This window comes from Anarhichas minor, unplaced genomic scaffold (assembly GCF_050575085.1).
Source record: "Anarhichas minor isolate MPS153535 unplaced genomic scaffold, ASM5057508v1 ptg000007l, whole genome shotgun sequence".
Lineage (NCBI taxonomy): Eukaryota > Metazoa > Chordata > Actinopteri > Perciformes > Anarhichadidae > Anarhichas > Anarhichas minor.
In genome coordinates, this window is record NW_027466453.1 from 8,994,831 (window position 1) to 9,012,333 (window position 17,503).

The 17,503-nt window shown below is 44.8% G+C and overlaps 1 protein-coding gene across 1 annotated transcript; it reads left to right on the plus strand.

Annotated features, from left to right (window-relative positions):
* Positions 1 to 277: 277 nt before the first annotated feature.
* On the plus strand, positions 278 to 17,285 carry cavin1a (caveolae associated protein 1a). The gene is made up of 2 exons (XM_076085480.1): positions 278 to 1,070; positions 15,024 to 17,285. The coding sequence occupies exons 1-2, from the start codon at positions 564 to 566 to the stop codon at positions 15,792 to 15,794; spliced, it is 1,278 nt and encodes a 425-aa protein (XP_075941595.1). The 5' UTR covers positions 278 to 563; the 3' UTR covers positions 15,795 to 17,285.
* The last annotated feature ends 218 nt before the right edge of the window (positions 17,286 to 17,503 follow it).

The following is a 17,503-nucleotide window of genomic DNA, read 5'->3' on the forward strand; positions in this document are numbered from 1 at the left end:
CGTCTCCTAGCGCTCCGTAGACTGCAACAAACAGCGCTTTTAGCATAAACGCCTCCGTGCATGCTCACAGCTTGTGAGCCATCTACAAAGGGCCCGCGCCACGCTGTCTCGCGCGAGTACAAACAAAGCTTACGAGGTGGAGTCTGGTAGAGGTATGCCTCCCTGAGCTTGGGGACAGATTGGGCGGAGCCCCCGGCAGCAGGGGGGGGCCGGGTGGAAGAAGGGAAAACTTTTGACTGGGTGGTTTCAGGGAGCAGAGGCATTTGAGTCAGGGCACACATGCCTCAGCTGTGAGAGGCCCTACTCCCCTTGGCTGGCTGGCATCCCGGAGCAGAGGCACAGAGAGAGACAGAGAAGGCTCAGAGCGTGAGACTGAGGGTGAAGAGAAAGTTTAAGCGTGAAGTAGAAGAGGGGAAAGGAAGAGGTTTAGAAAGTTGTCTGAAAGTAACAAGAAAGAATTAGGGACTGAGTGCTGTGCAGCGGGGCTCCTGCGGGTTGTTTTTCAGTAGTGTATTTTTATCTGTAGTGAGTGTGCAGGCGGTTTGTATTTAGAGCTGACAGCCATGGCGGATACAGGTGTCAAGAAGGAGCACGCAACCCTAGCAGAAGTGCCTTATGATGACGACGAGGTCGCCCTGGTGAGTGCCGCCACAGAGCCGGCAGTAGACGACCCTGTAGATGACCCTGCCGATGAGGCGGACCTGGTGCTTGCCACCGGCCCCGGCGGCAAGAGTGAGGCGCAGATGAACGGGGTCATGGTGCTCTCTCTGCTGGACAAGATCATCGGGGTGGTGGACCAGATCCAGCAGACCCAGAACGGGCTCGAGGCCCGGCAGGAGGCCATGGAGAAGTCGGTGTCGTCCATCCAAGGGGAGCTGGCGAAGTTGTCCAAGAACCACGTCGGCACGGCCAACACTGTCAACAAAATGCTGGACAAGGTGCGCAAGGTCAGCGTCAACGTCAAGACGGTGCGCAGCAACCTGGAGAAGCAGGCGGGCCAGATCAAGAAGCTGGAGAGCAACGAGAACGAGCTGCTCAAGAGACGCAACTTCAAAGTCCTCATCTACCAGGTGAACACTGAGAGCTGCGTGGTGTGTGTGTGTGTGTGTGTGTGTGTGTGTGAGAGAGCTTGTTATTTTACTATCTTCATCACAGGGTGCACTAAGTTATAGCAAACAATCTTTGTTCGGGAATGCGGTGGCTGTGCTTCACATGTGGATGTGAAGCTCACACTCAAAGTACATGTTAAAGGGGGTGTGCTGCATTCCCTACACCGCAAAGGAAGGTTGGGAGGGGACGGAGTGTGAAACGCACCTTTTGACATAATCTCACCAGAGAGAGCAGGAGTCACACTGTGGCTTGAGTTGTTCTGTGGTGGAAATGTTTTGTAGTTGCTCAGGATAGAGGACGCTGGCCAAAGCTCTGGCTCCGTGGTTTTCCGTGACGTAAATGTCTGAATCGCTTTTTCCTCAAACACTTAAATGAGCTGCAATGTTTACGAGCAATCGGACACTATTTAGAAGCTGTTTGTGCAGTTTGTATTTACGCTCAGTGAGAGGTTGATTTCTTCTTTCACTTATAAGGGAAAACTAGTAGCTTCCATGGAAAAAAACGAAAGGCTGATTGTGACCTCTCCCGCTCCAGGACTTGATGATTCCCCAAAGAAACTATATAAAGACTCACGGGGTGTAAATAAAAAGGCCTATAAACACTGGCATGAAGGGCTACTTGAGAGTGAACCAACGCCCCACCTCTGAGTGCTCAGAGGGCAGATAGTTGGCAGACTGCTGGCGTGTAAGATGAAGATGTAGTTTGTATTATTTAGATTTCTCAGAAGTGGGACACTCACAAACCTTCACTTTAATATCTGAGAACACAATAAGTGTGAGCGTCGCGGCGGGGCCCAATTTATTTCAGGGAGCTTCTCAAACAGTTGGGCCCATGAACATCTTGAAAAAATAAATAGAAAATAATATGAATAAAGGACACCATGTTAGGCATTTGAGTGGTGAGCAGCTTTTTGCTGTCACGTCTGGCCGTTAAACTTGCAGCATGCAGGCATTCCTCATGCACATCACATAACATCCGCTGCAATTTGTAAGCTGGAAAAGGAAGAAGGCTTTCTTTAAAAAACATTGGCAGCAGTGTATCTGAGAGTTGCAAACCTCTCGAGAGTAGAGCTTACTTCAGGATCCGTATTGGCAGGCAACCTTTTTCACCCCCCCCCCCTCCTCCTGAGATGCCCACTATGGGAGCAGGTTACGCTATTGGCATGTCACAGAAATCCAATCATAGACACTAGTCCTTCAATAAATTACTCTGCAAAGCAGGTGCCTCCCACTGTTAGTGACACTGCGTGGGCTACTGCATGCCTGTGTGCAATTGTCAGTGCAGGACACTGCACATGAAAGGGACGAGCAGTGTGCATTGCGTGGAATTCGTAGAGCCAGCACTATTTTGTAAAGCTCAGGCTTTCATCCGTTTTTATTCTAGAATATACGTTTCGATTGTGTTTCGGCAGACAAACCACTTGAATCGAGTCACTTCCTGTCGGTGTTATCGAAACCGTAACGCTCTTATCGCTGTCTAAACTGGTCCCAGTCAGGTTTCAAAGCTGTCGTAGGATCTGTAGCTTCCATGTTGCAGTAGCTGCCACGATCTATTTGTTGGCAAACGATGGCCGCACCGTGTCCAGTTACCTCACGTGGGCTGGTCAAGACGTTGGCAGCGTTGCAAATCAACACTGGCTCTCAGTCAGGTTTCAGCACTCTCCACCGTCCGTTTGTGTGTTAACGTGTAAGAATGGGCTTAGGGGTTTGGCGTGGAGAGGTTAACGTTGAGGTTACGGTCAACGTGTGTGGCAGTAAAGTCAGCAAGTGTCCTCACAAGTATCGTAATACCAAGGTGTGTGGGGACATTCCTCACCAATATTGCATTTCACTCGCAGTGTCAATGTCAAGTGAGGCTAGAATTTGAGTAAGACAAGTGTGGCATTTTCACAGCATTACCTTTGCTGTGAAGAACCTTTATGCTCTGCTTTGTTAAATGGATACCTTTAACTGTAACTGCGGTATTATTACGGGGCGTCTGGTAGAGCAGGCTCGTCCTTCAATCAGAGGATCAGAGGTTCAATTCCCGGGTCCGCTAGTTGCTGCGCCTACAGTGTATGAATGGGTGTGATGGGTGAATGATGACAGTGTCAAAGCGTTTTGGGTGGTCGGAAGACCAGAAAAGCGCTGTACAAGTGCACTCCATTTACCATTATTCTGTCCTCTGTCTCTGCACTCTGAGAATAGCCGCACGCTTAAGAATTTTTCGCCTGGAAAGACTTTGACAGTGATGCTTTATAATTAAACCTGCAATGATGGGGGCACGCAGGGTCCCCTGGCAACAGCAGGGTGTGGTCATGATGACATTTTCACGAAATGTACACTGCATATCAGCAGTGGTGGAAGAGGTATTCTGGTCGTTTACTTCAGTAAAAGTATTACAGTCTAAAATTGAAATTCCTGGATTCAGAATTTGACTGTGAGGGAACTTTTAACTGGTTATAAACTGTCTCAATTTAATACCGATGACTCTGTATGACCAAGATAAGTGAGAAGATTGGTTATCTCTTAATGGTCGTCAACACCACGCTGCTGGAGGGCCCGCTGGAGGAAAGGAAGGCGCAGGAGAACCAGAACCAGGACTGAGCGGAGCAGACTGTCAGACCATGCTGCAGTAAAATGAGAGGTTTTCTAAAGGGATTCGGGCGCTCAGAAACACTGCCACTTGTGTCCACAGGGACCGCCAAAATCAACACAAAAAGAAAGTTACTTGTAGTATTTGCATCAAAATATGCTTCAAATTCCAGATTTGTGATACTTAATTTTGCATGTCAGTTTTGGGACTTCAGAGTTTGAAATGTATATTAGGGAAGTGGCACACTTCTTTCCTCATAAGGCAGCATTTTTGTGGAGTTTTAAAATAACAAACCCTTTATTACAAGTGACCTTGCAGCAGCTGAGGGTCTTCCTACTGCAGAAGGCACAAGCGGCCTGTCATCGGGGGCTCTGTGGGTCACAGCTGGTCAGTGATCCAATGGGGCCCTGCTTTCACCAACCCGATGTTTCACTGCTCTGACTGTTTTGGGTCTAATATTGCTTTCCTTTATAGACCAATTGTCTCTCCATTTCTAAACGAGTCCCAAGTTGATTTCCTTTTTGTCCCACGTGGCCGGGCATTTTGACTTTGCTAGTTCAGCCTCAGAGTCTAATATCCTGTTGTTGTATTTAGCAATTTCGTTTTAGCAATAGCTGTCAGGAAATGAACCAAGAAACAAGCTGTTCAGAGATAATACTGTGTTTCTGTAGAAATGACATGTTCCAGTAATAAGAAAACTTTTGCTTGTCCAAAAGCTGTTCGCCTGTGTTGCACATTTTGGAAAAATGACCAAAACGGTGAATGAATTATTGAAAAAGTTGTAGTTATAGTCATCATTTTCCAGTTTCTCAGCTGCCCGATGGTAAAGCCTCGCCCCAATAGTCAAAGCCTCCTGCTCATCCTCTGACAGACCAAACACATCTATGTCCAGCAATTGTCTTTGGCTTCAGTGAACTGAAGCTGTTGCTGGTTAAAAACCCCAGAGGGCCTCGAGCTTCATCTCAGCTAAGCCCTCCACATCTCCCAGTTGGAGACTTGCATTGAAGTGGGTGTCCTGCTGTGTGACAGCAGTCCCACCACACTCTCTACACGCTCTCACTTGAGCTAGTTCTGTTAGCATACTCAAAGTGAACCAGTTAATGAGAGATGAAGCAATTATTCCCTGGAAACCAATCAGTGCTATGCCGTCAGTGGAGTCAGCAAATGAATGCACCGCAGTGGAACCGGGCATCAATGTTCGGTTCTGAAAAGTTAAGCCAAAGTTGTAGCGCCTTAAACTTGCATTATTTCTTATAGCCAACAGCGGGCGACTCCTCTGGTTGCTAAAAGAATTGTATAGAAGTCTATGAGAAAATTACCCAACTTCTCACTTCAGTAAACATCGTAAACATGAGTTCATCATGTCTCAATTGCTAGTTTCAAGTCTTCCTCACTACAGCATGATGTTTGTTTGGTAAATCGTGGTCCCATTTAGAATAAAATAGACGATTAAGCAGGGTATGCTTTAGGGCGGGGCTACCTTGTGATTGACAGGTCGCTATCACGGATGATCATAAAAGTTGTGTCGCGGATCAGAAACTTCATTGTTATTGTTTAAGTATTGTATTTTTAATCAATGGTATTTTATTTGTCGTGACATTTAGAAGAATACTTTAACGATTTACCAATGTAGTCCTATGATATTTTCAGACTCACGATGTACAGTTTAAGAAAAAAAGATCAAAAAACACGCAGCAGAACTTATTCCACATAATCTTCTTCCTTGTCGAAACCTGACACTACATTTCCCACAATGCAACTAGCCCACCGACAGTTAGGTGAGAAATTTGTGTGTGTAATGTAGCTTCGAGCCGCTAGCCTCAAGCAGAGATGTAGCGCTACAGAGGTCTGGTAACCACACGTCTTTCTTACTCCACACACCCCAGACTTTTAAAAAATTCGTAGTCTTCAGCCCCAACCGACGCCGACTCAAGTGATCACTTGAGTAAATTCATCAGATTTCAGGCAGCTCCCTCTGCGCCTACAAAAGGCTCATTACAACGTATCTCACATATGCTGATGTGCTTTCCAAACCCTGTAAACAGATGTGTAAAATTGATTGAGTTTCCCTTTAAATGCCATCATTTGATGGATAACCAGCAGCAAAACAACATGGTTCATGTGACGCAAGTACCAGTGTGAGTTCTCATGTCAGATCATTAGATAAGGGGACATGTGTGCTTTTATTAGATACTTTAAACTGCGACTCGGCCTGTCAGATCTGGGGGCCACGTGTGTGCTCTTCATAATGCACATTGAAATGATTATGTGGATTAATCCAGTGTATGCAATGTGATACGTCCATCAGAGTGTGAGACTGTACAGTTGTACGTCTGGAATCAGGGTGCGTTTGGCTGCAGCTCAAAGACAAGCGATAGCCATGTGGTGGACTCTATCACGGAGACGTAAGACTTCTCCATTACAGTCTACTCATTCCAGAGCTCAGATCGCAGCCAACGAGCCTCGCTAGCCATACTGTGTAATATCTCTGTTCCACTTGCTCCAGACACAGTGATCCAGCCAAGAGCTTTTTTTTGGCCACTTCAGATTTCTGAATATTTGTTTTCAGGCATCAATCTGATCTCATTACAGAGAGGGTATAGTCATGAAGCACTTAGGCAACCTCTTGTAGGCAAGAGCAACAACTCGACCGAAAAGCACTCGACCAGCAGCTCTTAAGTTAGTGTTGTGATTCATCCCGCCGGCATCTCTCTGCCTCTCCTGCCAACATTCCCACTTGTACCCCTCCCTCTTTCTCAGTTTCTCTCCCACTATCATCTTCGCAGCTTCTACTCCAGCTCAGACGTCTAATCCAGAACCAAGCTCATTCAGTAATTTATAACGGCACTTGCGCTGCACACTGTGTTGCTATATAATAATAATAATAATAATACATTTTATTTGTATAGCGCTTTAAAAGGCACTCAAAGACACTTTACATGTTAAAAACAGAAACAATAGAAGCATTTATAATAAGAACAAAATATACGACATAACAGTAAGAAAAAAATAAATAAAATAAAATAAACATGAAAAGAAAGAAAGAAAACATACATGACTGACTTTAGAGGTTAAAAGCAGATTTGAATAGGTGAGTTTTAAGTGCAGTTTTGAAAGTGGCAAGTGACGAAGAATGTCTGAGGTGTTGGGGCAGGGAGTTCCAGAGGGAGGGGGCAGCAACGGAGAAGGCCCTGTCCCCCCAGGTCCGATGCTATATGTCTCCCCTCTCTGTCCCTTTCTCCCTTCGCCGGGCTACGGTGGAAAGATATCTGGCAGGATCCACATTTCACTATTGCATGTCAGCGACCAAGTCGAGCGAGCTCAGAGTTCCAGTGCTCGGTGGCGTGTGAGCTTCTGCATGCAAAATAGTTGTCCAATAGCTAATGGGGTCGTGGGTTGCAACACTATGACATGCATGGCAATGAAAAAAACACATAATTAACTATTATTTTATGCCAAAAAGATTGGTGTTCAAAGTGAACACTAATGAGATACAGTGTCTCAGTGTGACTTAAACTCTGAAGACACCTATCCCCAAGATCTTATCAAGAGAGCCCTTTAGATTTTGTTCTAATAATAGTTCGACATTTGTATTTGCTTTCTTGCAAAGAGTTAGATGAGATGATTGAAACCGCTCCCATGTCTGTACGCTAAATACGAGGCGACAGTTTATTCCCACAAAGACTGGAAACGGCTCGTCAGGCTCTGTCCGGAAGTAGCGAAGTGAACCTGATGAACCGCTAATCAACGCGGCATGTCCTGTTTGTCTGATCCGCACAACAAGTGACTCGTTGCTAGACTGTTTCTTTGCCAGTCGTAGTCACGTAAGGAAGTCAACACACCCATTTTTTTTTTTTACACATAATCACAAGAAACACAGCAAAGTTCTGTGTTTTTTTTAATGCAGATTAAACAAACAAGATATGAAGTGTAGATAGCGGTAGCTTCATATGTTTCGCACAAGTGTGAGAGAGGTATTGATCCTCTCATCTTCCTTTTGTCAAGAAAGCAAATACTATATTTACCAAAATGTCTAAAAATTCCTTTAAAGTCAAGCTTTCTTTACCCTGATCTCTTCCTCTCGACCTCTTTGTTCAAGCAGCGACCAATAACATCTTGCAGACAGAGCTATGTTTCTCTTGGCATGTTTGGCCAAATCTGGCTGTTTGTAACACTCTGATTCTCTCTCTCTCTCTCTCTCTCTCTCTCTCTCTCTCTCTCACACACACACACACACACACATTTTCTACACCACAGGGAAGGAAGTGAATTCGACCTTAAGCAAAAATAATTATTTTCCATTTGGTTTGTAAGTCTTTTATATTTTGAAAAATTCAAAATCATTGTCCTTGCTTTGAAAAAAAAGAACGTGACTAGTTTAAAATGCAGTGTACCGGGCAGCATCCTCTGCTATTGTTCACCTTGTTTGCTGTTTTCTTTTTTTATGTAAAGACTGATTTTCAAGCTGATATGCTATTATATAGAATGTAAAGATTTCCAAACATTTTACTTACACGTATGACTCAGTAAGGACTAAGGGTTGAGGACTGAGGTCTAATTTGACATGCTCACATACAGTACATTTGCTGTGTGTGTGTGTGTGTGTGTGTGTGTGTGTGTGTGTGTGTGTGTGTGTGTGTGTGTGTGTGTGTGTGTGTGTGTGTGTGTGTGTGTGTGTGTGTGTGTGTGTGTGTGTGTGTATCAGTGTTACTGTTACTGTAGCCTTTCCTGTGCCCCTGTCATGAAGATATACAGTTGGTGCAGCAGAAATAGGATCCCTGCTATTCCAACCCATGTCTACATGTTGTGGTTGAGTTATTTAGGGACGCAAATTTAGTATTTGTTGCACATCACATTTCTTTTCTGTTTTAATACACCCAAAAAAACGATTTCAAAATCAATCCCTCAGGTGCTCGTGTGTACACCTGCGCATACTTCTGCAGTATAAATCAGTCCAGATGTGTTTGCGAGCGGTTTCTCCGCGTCCACAAAGAGGACACCGAGCTGATCTCAGGCCCCCGGCTGCCTTCCTGTCTCACACAACATCCCCGTCCCATAGCAGCAGACAGATTTCACCAGCTGGGAGACCAATCAGGTCGCCCCTCGACTTGAACAGTTGTAGGCAGCGGTCTTGGCCGCCGAACAGAAATGTGTCCTCATACCACATCACAACTCGGTGGAAGCTGCTGATACCCTCCGTGCTGTTTATTCCAAGATTTGTAGGCACACCCTTCACCTACAAGGCCACAGCCAAAATAAAGCGTTGGCCAAATTATATGGGTTGGTTTATTAAAGGAAACCGCTTCAGTATGTCGCTGTTCATTATGGATGAACCAGCAGCAATGGAAAGGTGTGGGGTCTCTTGTTTCATCAGCAGCGCCAACTGATTGATTGGTTTATCAATTATGACATCATATATGTGTATGGTTGGCCCTAATTTCAGATAAATGTGTATGTGTGTGTGTTTGACTATTTGTTGGCTCCTTTGAATGCTACTTGTATAATACGGTTTTTTTTACCATTTATTTAAAATATTTCCCACAGTAAATACCATAAATTCTGCAAATATATATTAAACTACCTGTGAATCAAGGTACCAATAGAGATGTCTTTTGAATGTATTTCTTTATGGCAGAAATATAAAAAGTTGCTGTTGAAGCAGCATCCATAAGATCACTATTAATATACCGGCTATTGCTGTAACATAAGAGGTTGCGTGTGAAGGCAGAGGCTGCTGTGTGCAGTCAGGTCACTCTGGTGGTGTATTTCACCGCTGCTGCTGTGGCGGCTCGCCGTTCTTGTCGCTGGTATGTGAGTTATAGGCCGTCACTGAGAACGTGCCAGGTTTTGGGTGCCCTTGGGATTAGATTTTGCATGCACGTGGATGTTTAGGATGATTTAATCTATAAATAATGGGTCAGTTTGAAAGGCAGACTACGAAGGTGGAACATCGCACCATTAATACAAAGACAGCCCAGTCGCTCATGTTAGATTAAAAAAAGGGTGCACGGTGCATATATACCTGATCAACAAGGACAGAATGAAAGCCGCACAGCCTGTCAGTTTTTCCTTCTACTATGTTCCAGTGGCTTCATTCAGTATCACACTACCAGCAGCTCGATTGGGACAAAGCAAAGCAGTGTGCGTGATTGGCTGGTTGCCCCAGGTGTTATTTTCCAGGAGTTATTCGTCATCATTCATGATATTGGCCTAATGTAATAGAGCAGTTATAGTTTCCTGGGCCCAGCACTGTGTTCATGTTGGCAGCTTAATCATGCCCTCACCTGATCCACACGTCACATTATCCTTTTAAAGTGATACAATGAATAACGGATGATTGCAACACCTTCTTTTTCTTAAAGGTGCTAAATACCAAATTCAGAGCAAAACAATAAAAAAAAAAAATCTTCATGCTCACCGCAACAAATTCCCGTCTGTTCCTAAACATCTAAGCATGAATCGAGAATTTGAGAGTTAATCAATTTGGCTGACTGACCCTTTATTGTCGATGTGGATGGCGCTATTACAGAGAAAGGGATAGTTATGTAATATATTCCAGCACTGTAGCTGCCAGTTCGCAGAGAAACGTAAATGGAAAAGTACATTTCCATCTTTGCATGGGACTAACCCTGTTTTTCCAGTGGTCTCAGAGTCGTGGATGTGGGAAGGCTGAGCCGTGGAAAAGGGCTTCCCCCTGTGTGTGAAATCACAAATCACTGTGACAGCAAACCCGAGGAACTCCCTTTTCTGTGGTCTGCACTGGTGCATGACATCGCCATGTTGGCTTCGGGGTACACAGAGACCCTTCTCTTTTCTAAAGACAGAGTGGGATTTGGTTGTTAATATTTCCATTACCCACAGGACGAATAAGAGAGCTTCATGAAACAGAATCTGCATTGTGCCCTCAGTCATAAGAGTCAGGCTCAAAATGTCTGCGGTAGCAGGCGGCTGGACCAGTCCTCTGTGCATTGTTTGAGCCTCATTTAGGAGAGTGTGGGAGGCATCAATGTGAATGAACAGAGTACATTAGCGTCCTTATTTTAGCCGCAGAGCACTCTTTAGGGATCAAAGCCATCGTGTTCCAGGCCTCTGCAGGGCTGTCACACACCAACCACCACCTCTGTTTCATGTCAATCTCTTCGCTTGGCCTTCTCCCCACCCCCGGAGGGGGCAAACGGGTCGGTGATATCACTCATTGTGAAAGCTAAGTGCACAGCTGCAAGGACTGGGCTCGATCTGACAGCTGCCCCTGTGACTCACCGGAGAGGCCTTTCATCACACTGCCGCAAAAGGAACGGGCGTGTTTATCTATAAGAGAGCGAGATGCTAAGTGTCCGCATGCATGTAAGTGGATCAGGATCGGGAACGTGAACGAAAGTCAATCTTACTGCCCATCCTAACCACTCAGAAGGAAATATTTGTAAGAAAAATATATACATACTGTATATACTCATGTAAGCAGTCAGAGTATTTTCCTCGTTCGGGTTTCTTTGGATAAATGCATGTTACTAACAGGATCACTATTGTATTAAATACAGAGTATTCATTTTAGATTAAATATTTATGCAGTATTACATTAATGTATAACATGTATTTTAATCGTAACTAAACCCCACACGGCCAACTTGCAATTAATAGCAGGGATAACAAGGTTTGATTGCTTTTCTGTTTTTAAACTGGCAATCTTGTAATAATCCCTCACAAACGACACAGCCTTTTAATTATTGTATTAATGCAACGGGTGACAACATATTTAAATAACCAAGCGGGAATATTGCACCAGGTGGATTAGTTTCTGTCTTTTAACAGCATGATAGAGAGACGAGAGAGGGAGGGCGATGGAGAGAAGCAGACGCCAGCAGCTTTCGTCAGAGCTGCTGAGGTCTTTGTCTCGAGCTGATTGAAAACACTGTTTGCTCTGTCGTCAATGGTAACAGTCCGTGGTTAAATTATCCCCCAGCCCCGGTGTGAGTCAGACAGAGAACATTTTGCTGATGATATTTAAACAATGAAAAAGCTTTGCAGTTGTTACACGAACACCTTGAATATATCACATTTTTTTTAGGATTTCATAATTTTCACCACAGGATGAGAACATTCTGGTCTAATCTTTATTCATCAAAGCAGGAGGAGCTGCTGGTCACCCACAGATCTCCTTGGCCCTCAAACCTTCTCCTCGATAGGTTGTAGTCTGAGCTGTTTACCAAAACCGTTCCCCTCAGTCTGCATGGGACGTTTTAGTTGCATCTCCTGTGTTGGGCCTCCTTCTGAGAGACGCCTCGGACAGTTGTTGGCTTGTCCGAGCAAATCAAACACTCTCACACACATTGAGAGAGAGAGAGAGAGAGAGAGAGAGGGAGAGAGAGAGTTCCCACTCTTTCTAGCCAACTTTTCCATGAGGTATGATTCCTGCCACTCTTGGGGGAAAGAAACGTTAGCAACAGACCTCCTTCTTATTGAGGAGAGCACACACACACTCGGTCTCATTATTCCCCTGGCACCTGTCAGTAAACACACACACACACACACACACACGGTGCCGACTTTTCCACTGCTGGTAGGTGGGAGGAGAGTGGAAGGTAACGCAGAGACACTAATGGACTCACCATCTTCTGCCTCAAGCCCCTTCTTTGTAATCAGGCAGGGAAACACAAACAGGGTTTGCTGATGTTATCACGAATTCCACTGATGCAGTGGGCCGAATGTTGAATGTCGACAACGAAATGCTCCAACGTGCAACGCCTCTGTTTATTCACGTGGGTTCCCACAAGCCTTAGAAATCTAATAAAAGATCAAAAACATTCTACAAATGTGACTAAAATATATCTAGTAGGGCTAGACCAATAAATAGTCTGATATCAGCTTATTGCAGATACATCTGTATCAGTGTGTACGTTGGCCGACTGACAAGAAATATCCTCGGATCTCAAGATTACATCTTGACAGGTTCATCAGTGAACAGTACAGCGAGTGCTCACTGGCGATCCCTCACAATATGTAGCGTGCTTTGTTTTCCATCGGTTTCAAGGTTCAAAAGCGGACTAAGTGTTAGTGATTTAACTTTAGTGGTGTACGGATCTTATGTGGTCCTGGATCGTGTTGCAGCTTCTCTGTTCTGTGTGATCTCAGCTGTTCCCATGATGCCTTTGCCTGATATCAGACCGGGTTGTCAACTCGTAGCACTTGAACTCGGTGGAGTGGGCGGATTCAAAGGTGTGGACCCAGGCGAAGGATGGCTAGCACCGCTTCCATATGGCTGCAGACGCTTCCTGTTCAGGCGTCAGAACTTCTCATGAAAAGTGTTCCCAGTTTGGCTTCATTAGCCCCACTCTGCTCTTTGTGCACGGCTGCAAAGCAGGTGCAGTTTATATTTTAGTGGTTTAATTGTCGTACACTCACGTCGGTGTACTGTGAGAGACGTCAGCTGTTTATCCAGCTAAACTTCACCACCCACCAGAGACAACATGAGCAGGTGGTTGCCATGGTCACAGAGCGCTGTGTTTATCTGTTGCCGTGCAGGAGAGGAGGGGTGTGTGTGTGCGTGTGTGTGTGGGGGGGGGCGGTAGATAGAATCCAGAGAGAGGCAAAGGCCAGCCAAAAATAAACCCATACAGCAGGTCGAGCCCACACCATACACGGCACCAGATAAACAGGCAATGCCCATTTTATGGTCGGATCGTATGGCCATACCTAAACTGCCATGGGAGATGTGCCGATCACGTGATCTGACAGGTGTTTGTCTTTGATATCAACATTGAAAACCAATTTTTACTTTAAATATTGCAAGTTAGCGCTGACATAACTCTACAAAACCCACCTTATCGAGTCCAGTATGAGTTTTCAAACCTTTAGTCTCCTTGAAAACATTGATATTGGCAGTGATAAATCAACACATGTCCCAATATACCTCTTCACACTCCCAAATATCCCTCCTCCTCATGTGTTGCTCTCTGCTGTCAGTCGGCCCTGCTGTTTCTGCGGGACAGTCAGTCTGGATGTGGCAACAGACGAACACGTCAAACCAAATTTGCTTTTAGCTTTGAGCTAATATTCAGATTGTGAACCTTTATGTATAGAAAACGATGAGCCCAGTCTCAGACAACCTATCAAGGCCAAGCTATACGGTGAAGACACAGATATCAAAGGATGCTCTTTTTTGTTGTAAATGTAATAAAAAAAGAATTGAGGCATTGTGACTTACTCTCACACATCTTATGCTTGTATAAAGAGAAGCAGTGAGGTGGCACCGAGGTGCAGCAGGGTGAGATCTTTAATCCCTCTAGGGGCCACTGACATGCTGTTAAGATGCTAACATAGTTAGCATGGTGCTCCTTCTCCTTGTGTGGATGTCTGGTAACATGGACATATCGTTTCTGCAGCACTGATTTATTGGCAGCAGGTCAGCAGTAACTCTCTGTACACTGTGTGGTAAAGAAAAAGACTGGGAGGGAAGTGTAAGTGGACACCACAGATGGTATGGCCCTACTTCTGGGTTCGCACATACAGTTACTTTGTGTGAAACTGCCACTCTGCCGTGCTGTGTACGTTTTACGGCTAAACTGAAACTGTGCAAACCAACCAAGTCTTTCCAGTGAAGCGAAAGCGGCATCATACATTATAGAACATAGCACATCTATAATTTAAAGCTAATCCATGTCTTTTTCGAATATAAAATGTGTTTGCTGTGAGATTTGATTGGAAATCAAGATGTTAAGTCACAACATTGAAAGTGTGTGAGTTCAGAATTTATAGAGAAATGATAGCAAAGTGGCAGGAAATACTCCTGTGGTTACAGATGCAACAGCCAGTTAGCATTAGTTTCAATATGACTGTGGAGTTGCAGGTTATTTATTTGAATCCCCATAGTTTTATAGTTATTTCAGGGATGTGGTATACAGCACCTGTCACCACACCTGACTATGTTATTATGTTAATACTTGGAAGTATAGAACAACTGGCTGCAGCCATGTTGGCACTTGATTGCTGGCCTGTGATTGACACCACTAGATGGCACTCTACACAAGCTACAAGCAGTAACACGTGTGCAGTGACTGTATAGATGACTTGAGTCTGTGAAGCGTCACGCTCGTATTTACAATTTAATTTCTCACCCAAAGGCCATTAACTTCACTTTCTCAAGCTGATCATTTTCACATGGCATATTAAAGGAAATGCCATAATTTGCACGAATCATACAATACAATCAGTGTGGCACCATGTCTGATAATATTGTAGTAAATGTCAATTTGAAAATTATTCAATTGACACATTGTGATTCCTTAATGTAATGCTTCATTGGCTAAATAGTCTTCTGTTTTTCTACTATTTGTCTCACTCAGGACAAAGTGAAGCCACCGAAGACGTCCAAATCCCAGGCTGCAGAGACGGTGGTTGAAGGCCAAGTCGTGGAGGGCCTTGAGCAGATACCCGAGGGACAAGAGGGACTCCCAGACAAGCTCAACTCAGATGAGGAGGTGGAGATCGAGGAGATCATCGAGGAGTCTCGTACCAAGCGCATCCAGCGCACCACCAAGCAGCAAGTGGACAACATAAAGAAAGCCTTCTCCAAAGAGAAAATGGAGAAGACCAAGTTGAAGACAAAGGAGAACTTGGAGAAGACCAAGCAGAGAACCCGCGACAACATGGAGAAGACGAGACAGAGAACCCGCGACAACCTGGAGAAGACCAAGCACAGCCTGGAGAAGAAGATGGGCAAGCTCGGGACCCGCATGACCCCCAACATGGAGCGCAAGGCCAAGATGAAGAGCTCCAAAGACAAGGCGAAGAAATCCCTCACTCCCGACCACACCGTCTACGCTCGCTCCAAGACCAGCGTGTACCGCGTGCCCCCCTTCACCTTCCACGTGAAGAAGATCCGAGAAGGGGAGGAGGAGGTGGTGGTGCTGCAGAACACGGAGATGGTGGAGGTGGCCGAGGGCGAAGACGAGGACCAGCCAGGCGGAGAGGAGAACGGCCTGGGGGTGCACGTGGAGGTGGAAGAAGGGGAGCTGGTGAGGGTAGACAGCCCAGAGATGGATGCTCTGTTGGAGGTGACTGAGGACTCTCGGCTGGTCGGGCCAGAGCACCTAAAGAAGGTCCAGAGCGACTAGAGGGCCGTCGCTCTGCAGGGCTGCGAAGGGAGCGACGAGAGGGCAACGAAGTCAAGTCACAAGGACACAATATTAGTCGTCGGGAACTTTCTAGACTTGGTCACAGTCTATGACATCACATTTTGTTTTCTGTTCTCTTTTTACTGAACCCAACAGGGATGACTTTCATATCTGCTCCATTAAGCATACAAATAAGAAAAAAACAACACTAGGTTTTGAAACATGCTGCACGCTGACTGGTTACGTTGAGGCTATTTGCTGTTTGCCGTTGGTTTGATCAATTGTGTGGCTATAAGAATTTAAAAAAAGGTATAAATAGTCTTTGCTATTGAGGATGTAATGTATAATCTAATATTTGCCATGTATGATATGCACATTAGTGGGTATGGTGACGGGAAATTGTTGGTTTTAGTAACGTAATGTGCACGAGTGAAACACAGTAAATAAACATAGAGGCAAGTGGTAGGCCTGTAGAAGAAGTAGAGATCTATGGCATAAAGGTTATTTACTGCCAATCACTCAGCCATTGCGCCGAATGTATCAATATAATGTAAATGACTGAAAATAGAAGCGTAATGTCTGATAAATGATGTTGGGAACATCAAAAACACTCACAGATAGCAGAGCAATAAACAGCTAACGTTACTGTTGTGAACAATCGCTTTAAGACGTAATGTTTTACTTTTTGTGCTTTGATTATAAAAGACGCAGGATTATGAAACCTCCAATCTATTCTGGATCACTCAGTAGAACATCAGCTATATATTATTATGAAATAGTCAAAGCTGACATCAATGAGATTTAGAATGTAGCCTTTTGTATCTTTCACAATGAGTGCTTGAAAACGTGCTCGATCATCATTTTACTGTAATGTTTTGATGTGTGCTCACCGTGCTTTATGTGTCGCATCTGGACATGCTGTACTCACCAACCTCCACAGAGGAGAAGAAATCCAACCCTGTCACCATGGTCACAGCCCATCGCAGTGCATTTGCACGTCTCTTAATTTTTCACAAAGGTAATGCCAGACGGACAAATGATGGTTTGAAGAGCGAGATGACAGTTTAATAGCTGACTACGTAACAAGAGGAGATGAGCAAATGTCATCCTGAATGCAGTCTTTGTGAGAGACGGCACACAGTCAAGTGTTATGAATGGCATGGCACTTTAATAAATGTTAAAACATTTAACACAAACCGTACGTTTTTTTTTTTTGCAGAGGTGCAATCTTGTGTACTTCCTATGATTTAAGAAAGGAACGTCCACACGGATGAAAAGAGCTGTCTGACCATCATTGTAAGCGAGAGAATGAGGCGATTGTGGAGAATTGGAGGAAGCTACAATAATTGGATTGTAATTACTCTGAACCTCGAATTAAACTGGTAATGCCATGTGTTCAATAATTGCCACCTTTGGTGAGGAAAGCACACGGGGCTCCAGAAAGGGATGTGCAGAGACTGTGTGTGAGCTTGATGTGGTGCAGGCACGCAGGAGCCCACTGTGTAGCATGGAGAACCATTAAAATAATCAATGGGCGGGGGAATGCAATTAAGGAGAGTGCTCCCTCAGAGAGCCGGGCAGGATAGAGAACAGTGAGGAGAACTGACAAAAGGTGTGTGCGTGTGTGTGTGTGTGTGTGTGCGTGTGTGTGTGTGTGTGTGTGTGTGTGTGTGTCGTAGTGAAGAGTAAGTATGTGCATACCATATAAC

What these genes read in the sequence shown, in the direction of transcription:
- cavin1a (XM_076085480.1), top strand. Translation starts at nt 564, where the DNA reads ATGGCGGATACAGGTGTCAAGAAGGAGCACGCAACCCTAGCAGAAGTG. An exon ending in TCAAAGTCCTCATCTACCAG is followed by an intron (nt 1,071 to 15,023) that starts GTGAACACTGAG and finishes TGTCTCACTCAG; the next exon opens with GACAAAGTGAAGCCACCGAA.